This window comes from Acipenser ruthenus, chromosome 17, assembly GCF_902713425.1.
Source record: "Acipenser ruthenus chromosome 17, fAciRut3.2 maternal haplotype, whole genome shotgun sequence".
NCBI lineage: Eukaryota > Metazoa > Chordata > Actinopteri > Acipenseriformes > Acipenseridae > Acipenser > Acipenser ruthenus.
Window position 1 is genome coordinate 33297218 of NC_081205.1, and position 14697 is coordinate 33311914.

The following is a 14697-nucleotide window of genomic DNA, read 5'->3' on the forward strand; positions in this document are numbered from 1 at the left end:
AACAGCAGATGAGTGGGTAGACTTGAGCGTTAGACAGGGCTTTGGCTTGTTAGCTGTGCTGGCGAGACCAGCACAGCTGAGATTCCAGTGGCAGCAGGGGTTACTAACAGTGTTTAACAAACAAAGAAAAAAGTGCTTAGCAACATGTCGACTAAGCTGTCTCCTGCTGACCTTGTGGAGGTGCACTGTGGACAGGATTGTAACTGACTGCTCAAAGAAAGAGCAGCTCATTTCAGAATTAGTTTAAACCATCTGGACGACTCCAGTTAGATAAGAAAAGTTCTGATCGAGAGGAGGCCATTCAGTCTGGCTCCTCCGGTTCTTAGTCACTGATTGATCCCAGGACTTAGTCAGCTCTAAAAGGAACTTTTCTCTTTCATCCAAGGGAGACTAGTTCAGTCACGTGCTAGGGCTGAGACTAATTAAACTCTGGTGACCAGTCTAAAACGGGTCCATGTCCTGACTTAGCAGCTGTCCTATATGAAATGCAACCTCTATAGAGTGCTTTGGGTTGGCAGTTCTACCAGTTGCACTGCATGCGAAGGGAGTTCTGGAGGGTCTCAGCGTGACCTCACAGTCCCTCAGCCCATCACTAAAAGAACATCACATCCTGTTCTGTGGATTAGGCAGCTTGGAGGAGTCTGAGATGCTTCTGCAGTGAATGAGAAAGCACTGGAATATAAAGATTGTGCAAACGCTAGTAGGTTACAGCTGAAATCATATTTCACATAGTCATACACAGAGAGACCGCTCAGCACTGTGCCTGCTTTCTACATCCAGCACATGCTAACGCCCTGCATTTCCACTTAAAGCACCTCAAGCTGCTTTCACAGACCCCGTTTAGCACACAGGTGCAGTGCTCCAAGATTAGTGCTGAGCTTGACTAGTGAAACCAGCCATTCAGGGGTTAATGTTGCTTTTTGGATCATTCAGATAGTTCCATCAAGGTCCAGCAGTGAATGTGACATTATTATTTATTATTTGTTTATTTAGCAGACGCCTTTATCCAAGGCGACTTACAGAGACTAGGGTGTGTGAACTATGCATCAGCTGCAGAGTCACTTACAACTACGACTCACCCGAAAGACGGAGCACAAGGAGGTTAAGTGACTTGCTCAGGGTCACACAATGAGTCAGTGGCTGAGGTTGGATTTGAACCAGGGACCTCCTGGTTACAAGCCCTTTTCTTTAACCACTGGACCACACAGTGGTTGCATTGCATAGATCCACACACGCCCACAGACACAGACACACACAGTGTTTATTGGGTGCATTTGGAGGTCCTAAATGAAGCATTGTTTGTATTCTGTAACAGGATACCTTTCCTTCCACTGCATAATCAGCGCAGACCTGCAGGTAGATTACATTGGTGGTGGGGGGTGTATCTACTGCATATCTAATGCATACAAACAGCACAGGCTGCAGAACACATGTGAAAATTCCAGAACAGAAAACTGCTTGTGTCTTCATCTGTGCTGGAGACAAGCCTGAATTCAAGGTTGTACATTTGTAAGTACTTTATTATTTTCCCCAGTAATGCGGGTTATCAAGCAGTGTCAGGTGCCTGTATTTAGACACACACACACACTGTCTGTCTGTGAGTCATTCACATACTCAGCCTCTTGCTCGGTAGCGCCCCTACCGGCTGGAACGTTTTTTCTTTGGCCTCTGATTTTTATTTCCTCTCGTGTTTTTACTTCCTGTTTTCAAAGGGAGTCACACAGCTCAGGTTGTTAAATTTTAACTTCAGTCGAGTTCTCGTTTTGTTAGTGTCGGTCTTTCATACTCTTTAAAAGAATAATACATCTTGAAATCCTTTGCTTGCGTCTTTGATTAGCTAGGAATACAGCAATGCTCGAGTCGTTTTTAGCGAGGCCCCTCATGGATTTCACGTAGTACCATATATTTATTACTTTCATTTAAACGGGATTTTTAAAAAAAAAAATTTTAAAAGCACTTTTTCCTCTCCGTTTTTTATTGCCAGCGTGCCTGTAGAACTACCCTAGTATATTTTTACATTCTCTCTCTTATTGTCTGTGTAAGTTGTGTTTTATTATTATTATTATTATTATTATTATTATTATTATTATTATTATTTAGTGCCACTGCTGTTTGGGTTATTTCTTCTTTTTAAACCATGTCTGACTTTCAGCGCCCAACGTTTTGCTGTTGTCGGAAAGTTTTATCGATCCCCAACAACAAAAGCGAGAACAGTATGCCGGCGATGGGGCAGTCTCCCCCCGTGGACATCGCCTCGGCTTCCAACTTCCACAGCTTCACCCTCCGGCATTTCCATCTCAGTCTGCAGCTCAATTTCAGGGATAAAGAAATGACGGGCCGCCAGGTACTGGAGCTGTGCTCGACCAAGCCGGACACACAGACACTGGTTCTGGACACGCACCAGTCCCTGCTCATCCATTCCATAGACTGCAAGGTCCACAGCGCCAGCGGAGACCAAGTCTGCACGTCCCTGACCTACCGGGTCGACCCGTTCACCGACTACGGCTCCTCGCTCACCATCTCCCTGCCCGCCGCCATCCGACCACAGCACACTTTCCAGATTATCATTCGCTACAAGACCACCGACGGACCGGCTGTGAGTATGACCGAGCCCAGCTGTTCTGTATGTGCAGTCACACAGTGCGAGGTTAGGGTGCCGCGTTTGCGTTCTGTTTTATACAGTGGTGTCTTTTATTGTTTGCAAATGAGAGAGAGATTTTTATTTTTTATTTTTGTCTTATAAGACTAGGAAAACAATTAAGGCTGCTGTTGCTGTACACTGATCGGAGTTATTTATTGCAATCACAGGGTGTTATTGTTGTTTTTTTTTTAACCTATTACTAACAATACTAACTTTTGCAATCGCTAGCATCGTGACTTGTTTATTTGTAATGAAGATTGTGACACAGCAAAGTTCTTCATGTCACGAGTATTGAGGACGGTACACACATTATCATATTGTACCGATCAGGTTACCGAAAAATAACAGCAACGGTATTGACCAGTCTGCGCTCACTCCTCAATTAGGCATGCAGCAGCACAGCGAAACACGTTGCAGAAAGAAAGGCCAGCTATTTTTAAAAGTCATTGCTTGCAACACTAGGCTCCTTCAGAGCCGTGGTGGGCATTCCATTTCTATGCTGTGGTAGTTATGACATCACGTCGCGTGTTAGTAACATGCACTTCAATGGGTGTGCAGCAGCGGCGTTCGATTCGCACAGAGTGCATCTGTTTTGGCAGGGGGACGTGGTTTTTGCGAATGGGTTTCCAAACATTGTACTGCAGGAACAGGACAGTGACCCGGTTATGCGATTCTTCTGAGTTAGGGTCACAGAGCAGCTGTTTTGCTCAGGCACAGGAGCTCATATCTCATTCTAATGTGTTAACTTGTGTTTGTGTGTGGATTCATTTGTGGGGACTGTATTCCATGCAAGACCCCCTTCTTCAGGTCAGGATTTTTTAAATTGTTTTTTTGTAGAATTTTTTTGAACAGTTTGTGTGAACTCTGTCTACGGAGTTCGAGAAGTTGCCTTGCTAAAACTTTGAAGAAAAACAAACCTATCTGCATTATGAAAGCGATCCGTAGATAGGGAAGCTAACAAGGTGCAATTCTGCACCACAGTGACTGAAGGGGCTCAGAATGTAGTGAAGGACCCCCTGTGTTGTCATAGTGGAGCCCCAGTGTATATTAGGTGTCCAGTTAGAATGCCTGGCTGCTGTGTCCCAGTGTTCCACGCCTCCTGCAGCTATTCACAGCACATGCTGCACAAACAGACTCCAGGGTGGTTAACTTGCAGAGGTCAAGAACAGTTAAGCATTTCAGGTATGAGTCAGGATTTTGTAGCTCATGAACTGCATGCCTCATGTTTGTGGCCCCAGCGTAGGTGTGTTTCAGTGTAAAGGCACAGTCCTGCGGTACTGACCTCTCTGTGAACATGTTAGACAGTGTTGCCAGGAGGTGTTTTAATACTTTCATTAACTTTGTACACTGTGGATTTGCAACAGCTTAACCAGAGCAGCTGAATACCTTTGACTTGTCTGAGGTTGGGCACAGCGAATGGATTTGTATTTAATAAGTGGCTGCGTTCCTTGATCTCCTCAGAACCTTTGACCGAGTGAGAAACACTCCCTGGAAAGCAAGTTTGTATTGAGTGCAGCTGAGCGAGGGATTTCATTGACAACACGAGTCGGGTTCAGTTCCTGTTCTTGCATTCCCAATTCCTTTTTAAGATCAAATGCCAATAACCAATAATCCAGTCCAACACATCATCACAAGTGCAGATCCGCATTGCAATTAGCAGTATTCTGTTAAGAGCTTCTTGCAGTGGCAACAAATTATTTAAATTAAAGTCCCTCTATTATTATTATTATTATTATTATTATTATTATTATTATTATTATTATTATTATTATTACTTACAAGTCTTACAAAATATCACCTTACAAAATATCACATTATAAAATTGCAGTACAGAGTATCACATTGCAGATAAGATGGAGATAAAGAATACAGTAGATGTTTACATATAAGGGAGAGTTTGACTGAGCAGTTAACTTACAGAAAAAAAAGTGCTTATACGAGTGAAGTCCGATAAGAGCAAGTACAATAAATGGGTGAGAACGGTTTCAAATAAGAGCAATAAATAAAAAATGTGAATAAGGATACCTATCGGGGTGAAGTCGTGTACAAGATACAGGAAGTAGTTCTAGTTAGGAGCAGTAGTGGAATACGGCGAGGTGCGGAGCAGTGCAGTGCAAGTACTGGAACAGTTGGGTACCATATAGTCCAGTATAGGGGAGAGTTGTGAGGTTTACAGATGCTGTCTGAACAGGTGTGTCTTGAGGAGGTGCTGGAAGGTGCTCAGGGAATGATCAGCCCTGATATCTGTGGGTAGGTCGTTCCAACACTGAGGGGCGAGGGAGGAGAAGGCGCGGGCTCTGGAAGCAGGGGAGCAGAGGGGGGTACAGCTAATCTGCCTGTACCGGTGGGGGCGAGAGGGGGTGTTGGGAGAAATGATGGTCTGGAGATAGGAGGGAGCAGGACGTGCGATCAGCAAGGTTGGAGGAAAACCAGACAAGAGCAGTGTCTGAAATATCAAGCACTGGAATTGAAAAGCAGAACCCCAACCCTGGACAGCACGCATGGTTAAGGCCCTGTGTAAATCGTGATTTCACATGCTGAATAAAAATAAATAATTTCATAATTATTTGTTTTTCATACAAACAAAACTCATTAATGAAACTGTACAGCTCTGCTCTGTGCCTGAGTGTACTATTTGCCATGCACATAGTGCTGTGCAGTGATTATGTCATGCGGGAAATTAAAATACTACACACTGTAAACAAGAAAATGGAAGTCTCTAAAAAGGCAAAAAATGTGTCTGCAGCAGATCACGTAAAGCAGTGTCCAGCAGGAGTTTTACACAGCGATGGAGGTAAACTCTTCTGTACGTCCTGCAGCGTTACTGTCGATCACTACTGAGAATCGGCTGTTGACAGGCATTTAGATTAAAGTATTCACCGAACCTTTGTCATGTTCTTACTCTCTCTTCTGTCTTCTCTCTGTGCAGATCTGGTGGCTGGACTCAGAGCTGACGTGTGGAAACTCCAAGCCGTTTGTCTTCACGCAGGGACACTCTGTCTGCAACCGCTCCTTCTTCCCCTGCTTTGACACGCCCGCTGTGAAGTGCACCTACTCTGCCACTGTGCGGGTGAGCCACAGGGGCCAGCACTAATACTGCGGTCCTGCTCTTTATACGTCTCATCCAGGGGTGGAAGTAAGACTTCTGTTGTGTAGCAGTTTGATCCATTCTTGTTTTTTTTTTTACTATGAATGGGTGAAACTGTAATGCAACAGGAGTCTTATTTCCATCCCTGACCCCCATTGTCTTCAATGAATGAGATGTATGAAATCAAGAGCAGGTAACTGGGTCTGCCGTGCTGAGGATTTGCACGTTCTGGAATTCAAATGAGACTGAAACTTTTTTTTTTTCTTACTTGGTTATTTCCCCCCCAAGCCCCAGTCTACAAACTATACATTTTATTTATTTATTTATTTTTTTTTTTGTATGAGATCAATCTAACCACGAGACTGAGACTCTAAAGTGTGTGTGTTCTAGGTACCAGAGGGGGTGCAGGTTCTGATGAGTGCCACCCGCAGTGCATACAGCGCCCACGAGAAGGCATTCCAGTTCCACATGGAGTACCCCGTCCCTGCATACCTCGTGGCGCTGGTGGCTGGGGACCTCACGCCCGCTGACATCGGGCCGCGGTAAGGACCTGGTTCATCAGGGTAGGGTGTTAGCACGTATTTGAAGTGTGCTCACCTTTCAGTGAGGCTCTCTCCTGCCTCATTGCACAATTCTGAAACAAGCTGGACCAATCCGCCATCTTAATTAGCCGCACCGCTCCTGTGTTAGATAATCCATGGAGAGGTATCCAGCAGTCTCCAAGCACAGTGCAGGCTGTCTGATTCCAGTCTCCAGTCTCCAAGCACAGTGCAGACTGTCTGATTCCAGTCTCCAAGCACAGTGCAGGCTGTCTGATTCCAGTCTCCAGTCTCCAAGCACAGTGCAGACTGTCTTTATTCCAGTCTCCAGGCACAGTGCAGGCTGTCTTTATTCTAGTCTCCAGGCACAGTGCAGGCTGTCTTTATTCCAGTCTCCAGGCACAGTGCAGGTTGTCTTGATTCCAGTCTCCAGTCTCCAAGCACAGTGCAGACTGTCTGATTCCAGTCTCCAGTCTCCAAGCACAGTGCAGGCTGTCTTTATTCCAGTCTCCAGGCACAGTGCAGACTGTCTGATTCCAGTCTCCAAGCACAGTGCAGGCTGTCTGATTCCAGTCTCCAAGCACAGTGCAGGCTGTCTGATTCCAGTTTCCAAGCACAGTGCAGGCTGTCTGATTCCAGTCTCCAAGCACAGTGCAGACTGTCTGATTCCAGTCTCCAGTCTCCAAGCACAGTGCAGGCTGTCTTTATTCCAGTCTCCAGGCACAGTGCAGACTGTCTGATTCCAGTCTCCAAGCACAGTGCAGGCTGTCTGATTCCAGTCTCCAAGCACAGTGCAGACTGTCTGATTCCAGTCTCCAGGCACAGTGCAGGCTGTCTGATTCCAGTCTCCAGTCTCCAAGCACAGTGCAGACTGTCTGATTCCAGTCTCCAGTCTCCAAGCACAGTGCAGACTGTCTGATTCCAGTCTCCAAGCACAGTGCAGGCTGTCTGAATCCAGTCTCCAGACACAGTGCAGGCTCTCTTGATTCCAGCCTCCAGGCACAGTGCAGGCTCTCCTGATTCTTGCTGCTGTCTTGTCTCCTGCAGGAGTCGGATCTGGGCGGAGCCGTGCCTCCTGAACGCAGCGGTCAGTAAGCTGAGCGGTCTGGTGGAGCGCTGGCTCACCGTTGCGGAGAGCCTGTTTGGACCCTACGTGTGGGGAAGGTAAGAGAGGGAGAGAGGGAGGGAGGAACGCCCTTCACTTAGGGTTAGGAAACATAGCAGACGCAGATGTGTAGAGGATTTTCAGGACATTTTGAGGGGAAAATTCTACACACAGACGTTTTGATTGTATACACAGTGGAATGATATAAATCTCTGTCTCCATGTCTCTCTCTCTCTCTCTCTCTCTGTCTCTCTCCCCACGCAGGTATGACATCGTGTTCCTGCCGCCCTCGTTCCCCATCGTTGCCATGGAGAACCCGTGCCTCACCTTCATCATCTCATCCATCCTCGAGAGCAGCGAGTTCCTGGTGATTGACGTCATCCACGAGATCGCGCACGGCTGGTTCGGCAACGCCGTCACCAATGCCACGTGGGAGGAGATGTGGCTGAGCGAGGGCCTGGCCACATACGCACAGAGACGCATCACCACCGAGGCCTACGGTGAGTGGGGGTACACTGCAGGACTGCATGCATTACTGCATACAGTGGGCCGCTACAATTACATAAACAACCATGTATATATAACCGGCCGCTCCTGTGGCTATTGAGGTCATTTAGTTTTTTGGACTGTGACCACGGCAAACAATGTAACACACTGGTGGAGGTCTTCAGGCTAAGGTCTCGCTCTGCCTCTCCTGCTCTCTCCCTCTCTGTCTCTCTCTCCCTCTCCCTCACTGTCCCTCCCTCTGCCCCTGTTTCTTTCTCTCTGTCTCACTGTCCCTGTCCCTGTCTCTGTCTCTTTCTCTCTCTTTCTCTCTTTCTCTCTGTCTCTCTCTCTCTCTCTCTCTCTCTCTCTCTCTCTCTCTCTCTCACGCTCTCTCTGTCCCCCTCCAGGCTCTGCCTTCACCTGTCTGGAGACAGTGTTTCGTCTGGACGCGCTGCACAGACAGATGAGGCTGCTGGGAGATAATAACCCTGTCAGCAAGCTGCAAGTCAAGTTTGAGCCAGGTCTGAAACAAGGGGGTGTGGAGGAGTGTACATGTGTGTGCGTGGGAGCTGCTGAATCACTTTACGATATTTGTTATTACGGGAGCTGGATAAAACTGTCAGGGTGTGTTTACTCTGTTTACACTTAAGGTAAAACTGCTAGGAAAGTCAAAGCAAACATTCGTGCTGCTGTGCGTGATGCTGTGCTGTCTGTCTGTCCCCTGGCAGGTGTGAACCCCAGCAGTCTGATGAACCTGTTCACCTATGAGAAGGGCTACTGCTTCGTGTCCTACCTCTCCCAGCTGTGCGGAGACACCAAGCGCTTCGACTCCTTCCTCAGGGTCAGTCCAGCAGTCACACTCTAGATTACATTTGGGAATAATTGTTTAGACCAGGAGTCTCCAGTCCTGGTCCTGGAAGGCCGCTGTCCCTCCTGGTTTTTGTTCTGTACCCTGAATTACATAAGTGGACAAATTTAAGTGCTTGTTAGAACCTAATTAGTCTAATTAATAAATTTAGGGTACAGTTGGAACAAAAACCAGGAGGGACACCGGCCCTCCACAACCAGGATTGGAGACTCCTGGTTTAGACAAACAACGCTTTCTTTATTAACTAACAACACTGTGTGTACAACAAGTTTTCATCCATGATGCACAAACAGTATGTATGAAGGTACTAACATTCATATGTAATGCATGCAATTGAACAATGCTCAAAGCGAAGGGATTTTCAGAAACCACAAAAGCAGAGGTTGTTTGGTCTTGTAGTATATAAAGCCCCACACATTTTCTACAGCATCATGAAGCTCACTGCACTTGGTTGATGAAGTTGTTGAAGTTGTTTCTGGGATGTGGTTTGCTCTAATCTACACACAGCAGCTGAGAGAGGATGCAATATGAAGTATATGATGTACCCATGCACTGTATCTAAACTCGCTGCACTAATTGTGAATTCTGCAGCATGTATATTTTGCAATGGAATTCATGCTTTACAGAATATATTGAAGAAAAACAAACAAATATCATGACTTGCACATCCCTGGTGCTAGACAGACCGACCTGAGTAAGCACTGTGCCACTTCCAGACAGGGCTGCTTATCATTGCTGTTTGTGGGGCAGGGATCTTCCAAGTCTGAATCGGGGAAGGAAACAAGACTCTGAGTACATAGTAGTTTCCCTCATTTCAGGTTTTTAAATAAGCCTCATTAGCCACAATGTGTACAGGTAACAAGCTCAGGTGTGTCTTATTAAACTCACAGTAAAATCAGGAATGGATCAAACTGCTATGCAATGGGAGTCTTATTTCCATCCCTACTGTATTTTCGGTCCGGTCCAGTCCAGTCGGGGCTGATTCCTGCTCCCTGTCCCTGCAGGCCTACATTGAGAAGTTCAAGTTCACCAGCGTGGTGGCTCATGACCTGCTGGAGTTCTTCCTGGGCTTCTTCCCGGAGCTCAAGGAGCGCTGCGTGGCCAACCGAGAGGGTGAGGAGGGGGCTGGGGCTTCGTCTGTCTGTCTGCCTGCCTAGATGCTTCTGTCTGTTTTTCCTGTCTGCTTGCCATCCCTCTGCCCGTTTGCCACCTTGCCTGACTAATTGTTTGTCTCTCTTTAACTGCTCAATGATTAAAGGGGATCGTTGATGCCAATACAGGGTAGGAAATGGACTAGTCTTATAAAGAGAATTTTTCAAGAGATACCTTCCCACAGATATATAACCTCTCTCTCTATTCTCTCTCTTTCTCTCTCTGTTCCATCTCTATCTCTCTCTCCCCCTCTCTCTCTGTTCTCTCTCTGTTCCATCTCTATCTCTCTCTCTATCTCTCTCTCTCTCTCTCTCTCTGTGTTCCATGTCTCACTCTGTTCCATCTCTCTCTCTCTCTCTCTCTGTCTCTGTCTCTGTCCCTCTATCCATCTCTCTCCCTCTCTGCAGGTCTGGAGTTCGAGCGCTGGCTGAATGCCTGTGGCCCCCCCCTGGCTGAGCCGGACCTCTCTCAGGGGGGCAGCCTGACGGAGCCGGTGGAGTCTCTGTTCCGGCTGTGGACCTCGGAGCCGCTGGACTCGGCTGCCATCGCACAGCAAGACCTCTCCACCTGGAGGACCTTCCAGACCGTGCTCTTCCTGGACAAGCTGCTGGACCACTCGCCTCTCTCACACGGTACCTGCTCGCCTAGTGCTGAAATCAGAAATACCGAAGGAAACCAAATGAATCTATAGACTCTCATTGCATAGTAGATTGATCCATTCCTGGTTTCACTATGAGAGAGAGTATGAGACACACCTGAGCTTGTTGCCTATACACAGTGGCTAATCCCCCTCTCTCTCTCTCTCTCTCTCTCTCTCTCTCTCTCTCTCTCTCTCTCCCTCTCTCCCCCTCTGTCCTCAGAGGTGATGACACGGCTGTCCCGCAGTTACTCCACGCTGCTCGACTCGATGAACGCAGAGGTTCGGATCCGCTGGCTGCAGATCGTGGTGCGGAACAGCTACTACCCTGACCTGTGCAAAGTGAGGCGCTTCCTGGAGAGCCACGTGAGTACCTGGGGACCACAGAACCACAGGGTGGGCAAGTACAAATGGTGCTGCGTCTTCGTTTGCACACCAAAGGATCTTCTTTTCATAGTTTTGACCTTGTCTTTTGTTGTTTGTGCAATTAATTGATGAATGCAATCTTGGATATAGCACATAAAGTGTATACAGGGTTAAAAAAAAAAGGGGCAACAGAACAAACTGCACAGGTTTGGACTTTTTAAATAAACAGCGCTTTTACAGTTTCAGTGCAAAAAAGTTGCAACTATATCCCCCTCGGTCACGAATTTATCATTACATCTTTAGAAATTTAAAGCCTCAGAGTTGGAGAAGGTGCCCTGCCATGACATATATGCATGATAAAATAGATAGATAGGTAGGAGACGTAACATTAACTACAGTACCTGCCCTCCCCCTCCCTGTGTTCACTCTCCGCAGACGTCACGAATGTACACGGTGCCGCTGTACGAGGACCTGTGTGGCGGCACCATGAAGTCCTTCGCTGTGGAGGTGTTCTGCCAGACGCAGGCCAGGCTGCACATCAACCTGCGCAGGACAGTGCAGCAGATCCTGGCTCAGACCTTCAGCGCCTTTGTGACAGTCCCCACGGCCCCCCCCTCTGGAGACCGGCCTCCCGACACCGCCATCGCACTCAGGGACGTCAACGTGTTGGCGTGAGACACAGTCGCCAGGGAGTGTCCAGGAGATCCGTGCAGGGCGCTGGGGGTCCCGGAAAGGAACAGGACGTGGAATTCGGAGTCCAGGGGTGCACTTCATACAGCAGCGCTGACCAGCCTCGAGTCTGTACTGCTGCCGCCTCGATCTGCTGTTCACAACGAGCACTCTCCCCGCAGACCGGTGTGTTTGGGGAGAGCATACATTGACTATCTGAGCTGCTTTCCTGATAGTAGGCGAGTTGTGAGCGCTGTGTGCAATACGTGTCTCTGCGGTGCGGGTGTATTTTGAAGTGTGTCACGGATTTCACATCCCCCACCCTGCCCCCCATCAATATGCAGACCCTGTTCGTGAAAACCGAAAGACTAAACTAGTCTTGAGCGGCATGGGATGTGTTCTGATCCCTGGGGGAGGTGGACTTTCTGCAAACCTGGTTCTCTAAGTGAATACAGATTGCAGATTCCTAGTTAGGAAACAGTATCACAATTGCAATATAATTATACTATGGTTTAAAAAAAAAAAAAAAAAAAAGAACTTGTTGAGGACTACAGTTAATTGAAACCTAAATGCCACCCTTTGTTTTGAGTTTTTTTTTGTATTTATTGGTGATCAGAAGTTTTAGAACTGTATAAAATATTTTTTAGAGACAATATGAAGAGCCTGGCTCAACCCTCGAACTGGTGCTGGAGGAAACCATTGCTCCCTGTCTCTTTCATGCCTCTGGGTCAGAAGGGATAGGGCTGTGGTCAATCAATCAGGGAGTCCACAAACCCTTTAAAACCAGTGCCTGGGTTTGCCCCGCTCCTGTCAAACACCCTGTCCTTCAGTTAAAAACCCCCTCCAATCCCCCATGCATAGCTGTTCTTGAAGCCACACCCACATTCTGCACCCAGCACCCCTCACCCAGCGCCACTGCACCCAGCACCCCTCACACACATTCTGCACCCAGCACCCCTCACCCAGCGCCACTGCACCCAGCACCCCTCACCCAGCGCCACTGCACCCAGCACCCCTCACACACATTCTGCACCCAGCACCCCTCACACACATTCTGCACCCAGCACCCCTCACCCAGCGCCACTGCACCCAGCACCCCTCACACAAATCTTTTTTTTTTTGCCCTCCATTGCCTCTTCTCTTATAAAGGACCACACTCACTGCCTCTACAAATGTTTTCTCTGTGGGGGGGGGAGGTATGGCGCTTTTTAAAACAAGGGAGGGAGGTGTGAGAGAGGTTCCTGATAAGGGGTCTTGTTAAAAGCTGCGAGATATTTGCACAAAATGAGACACTAGTGTATTTTATTTCTTTTGTATAAAAGACTGAGAAGCGAAAGTGTTCTAATTGGAGAGAAGTTGTTTGTGAAGTGATATGTTTTTGTTCTTGTTAAAGCCGGAAGCCTTGCCTTGCTGAGCATCAGAACCACAGTGCTTCACATTGAGGGGGGAGATTCTACCTGCTTTAATACATTGCAGACCTCAGCAGTGACTTGTACTGTAACAGACACCCCTTTTTATTGAGTCAGATCGCAGTAAAATGGCTTCATTACAACATTAACATTCTCGCTCTAATGATTATTGCTATAGCTCTGATGCTCCCAGTTTTATTTCTTTTGTTTTTTTTTATTTTATTTTCCTGTTGGCTATCTCTCAACTTGCTTTCAGCTTAATCCAATGCAGCTGTAGGAATGCTGATCCGCTGGCCATTGTCCTTGGTGTCCTCTGTGCAATGGTGTTGCAAGCACACTACACTACTACTAAAACACATCAGAATGACAAAGTGGCAGCTATGTATTATTGGTGAATAGAGGACGTATTGTGCCGGGTGTGCTTGAATAGCGTAACTTCAGATCATGCATTTATTGGGAGAAAAGGCACAAACAGTAAGACATGCCTTCTAGTAGCCAGGGTGTTGTATAGAACTACAGGATGTGGCGGTCTTAATGGCAGACATGCGTGTTGTATTTCCTACATGTATGTAACTAGAGTTTGTGAGAGAATCCGCGATCTGAAATGTCAGCACTGTTTGTTTTGAGGGTAGGCAGGTCATACGCAGGTAACGCCGGGGAACGTTTAAACAAAGTGAAGTGCTGCTCGTTGTTTCGGTTTGGTTGAAATGTTTGAATGTGAATGATCTTCTGAATTATTATTATTATTATTATTATTATATATATTCATGTGTCTCTCGTAAAACAAAGTAAATATGAGGTGGAAAAACAACCCCAGAAACATTCATGTAATCCAGCGTTGAAGAGTAAGAAAGCAGCTGCCTTGGGATCTTTAGCCGTGTGTGTCTTGTACCCTGTTCACACTTGTTTTGGAACGATACTGGTGCCCTTGCTTTGGGTTTAGAATATACCGATACGATCCCACCTTCTGTCCTGACTCCCTTTTCAACACCAGTGCAAGACCGATACTGTTCTGATTTACCTGTCCACATGCAAGCTGGTTTCTATCGATACATGTAATAATCTATTACACCGAGACGTTCTCCACACCACTGGTTTTCTGTGGGGATTCTGTCACGCTGCGTGCAAACGATTGTGGGACAAAGAGCTCGGGAGCAGATTTTCTATTGAGTCAATGGAGCGAGCCGGGTCGGATTGACCTGCTTTAAGATTTTATCGACATTTAAAAATATAACGAACTTGTGAAGTCTGTTTTGCTCTTGCTCAGGCTGCCTTGAGGAAACACATAACCCATGGTAATGACGACATACCGTAATCTGTACGAAAAATGCACTGTTCTGAATGGAGTACCAGAGCTGGCACATGCGCAGAAAACAGACGGACAGGTGCAATTCTAAAACTTGGATTTATTGTTATTAGCTGTCAGTTTTTTATGTTGTTTTTTTTTAAACCATCGATTCAAATTTCACTTGGATCATTTACTACTGTAATGTATCTGTAAATATAATAAAATAGTAAATTAATAAAACGAGCATGATGGAAGTAAAAGTGGCGTTGAAATCTTGGTAATGTCTTTGGTGTCAGTGTGCTGTGCGTGCCTCGGACTCCTCCATTCCGTTGTCATCTCTGATCCACCTGTCCACGCTTGATCTGCTCCGAGTCATATGGTACGGGTACCGGCTCTTGTCTGCGTTTCGTATCAATACTGTACGACGCCGGTAACAGCTCCAGTGTGAT

The 14697-nt window shown here is 46.8% G+C and overlaps 1 protein-coding gene across 2 annotated transcripts; it reads left to right on the forward strand.

The window, feature by feature from the left end:
* The first annotated feature begins 1666 nt into the window (after positions 1 to 1666).
* LOC117422882 (aminopeptidase RNPEPL1-like) lies at positions 1667 to 13109 on the forward strand. Of its 2 annotated transcripts, XM_058990445.1 has the most exons (12): positions 1668 to 2038; positions 2153 to 2596; positions 5571 to 5711; positions 6120 to 6271; positions 7316 to 7432; positions 7638 to 7873; positions 8267 to 8380; positions 8588 to 8700; positions 9732 to 9840; positions 10287 to 10511; positions 10740 to 10882; positions 11318 to 13109. In XM_058990445.1, exons 2-12 carry the CDS (start codon positions 2216 to 2218, stop codon positions 11555 to 11557), a joined length of 1971 nt encoding a protein of 656 aa, XP_058846428.1. In that variant the 5' UTR covers positions 1668 to 2038; positions 2153 to 2215; the 3' UTR covers positions 11558 to 13109. The 2 variants fall into 2 exon arrangements, with proteins under 2 accessions (XP_033893984.3, XP_058846428.1); XM_034038093.3 differs by having other exon boundaries at positions 1667 to 2596.
* The last annotated feature ends 1588 nt before the right edge of the window (positions 13110 to 14697 follow it).

Coding starts and splice junctions, on each gene's coding strand:
- LOC117422882 (XM_034038093.3), top strand. CDS start 2,138: ATGTCTGACTTTCAGCGCCCAACGTTTTGCTGTTGTCGGAAAGTTTTA. Junction 7,874..8,266: donor CATCACCACCGAGGCCTACG/GTGAGTGGGGGT, acceptor GTCCCCCTCCAG/GCTCTGCCTTCACCTGTCTG. Junction 8,701..9,731: donor GCTTCGACTCCTTCCTCAGG/GTCAGTCCAGCA, acceptor CTGTCCCTGCAG/GCCTACATTGAGAAGTTCAA.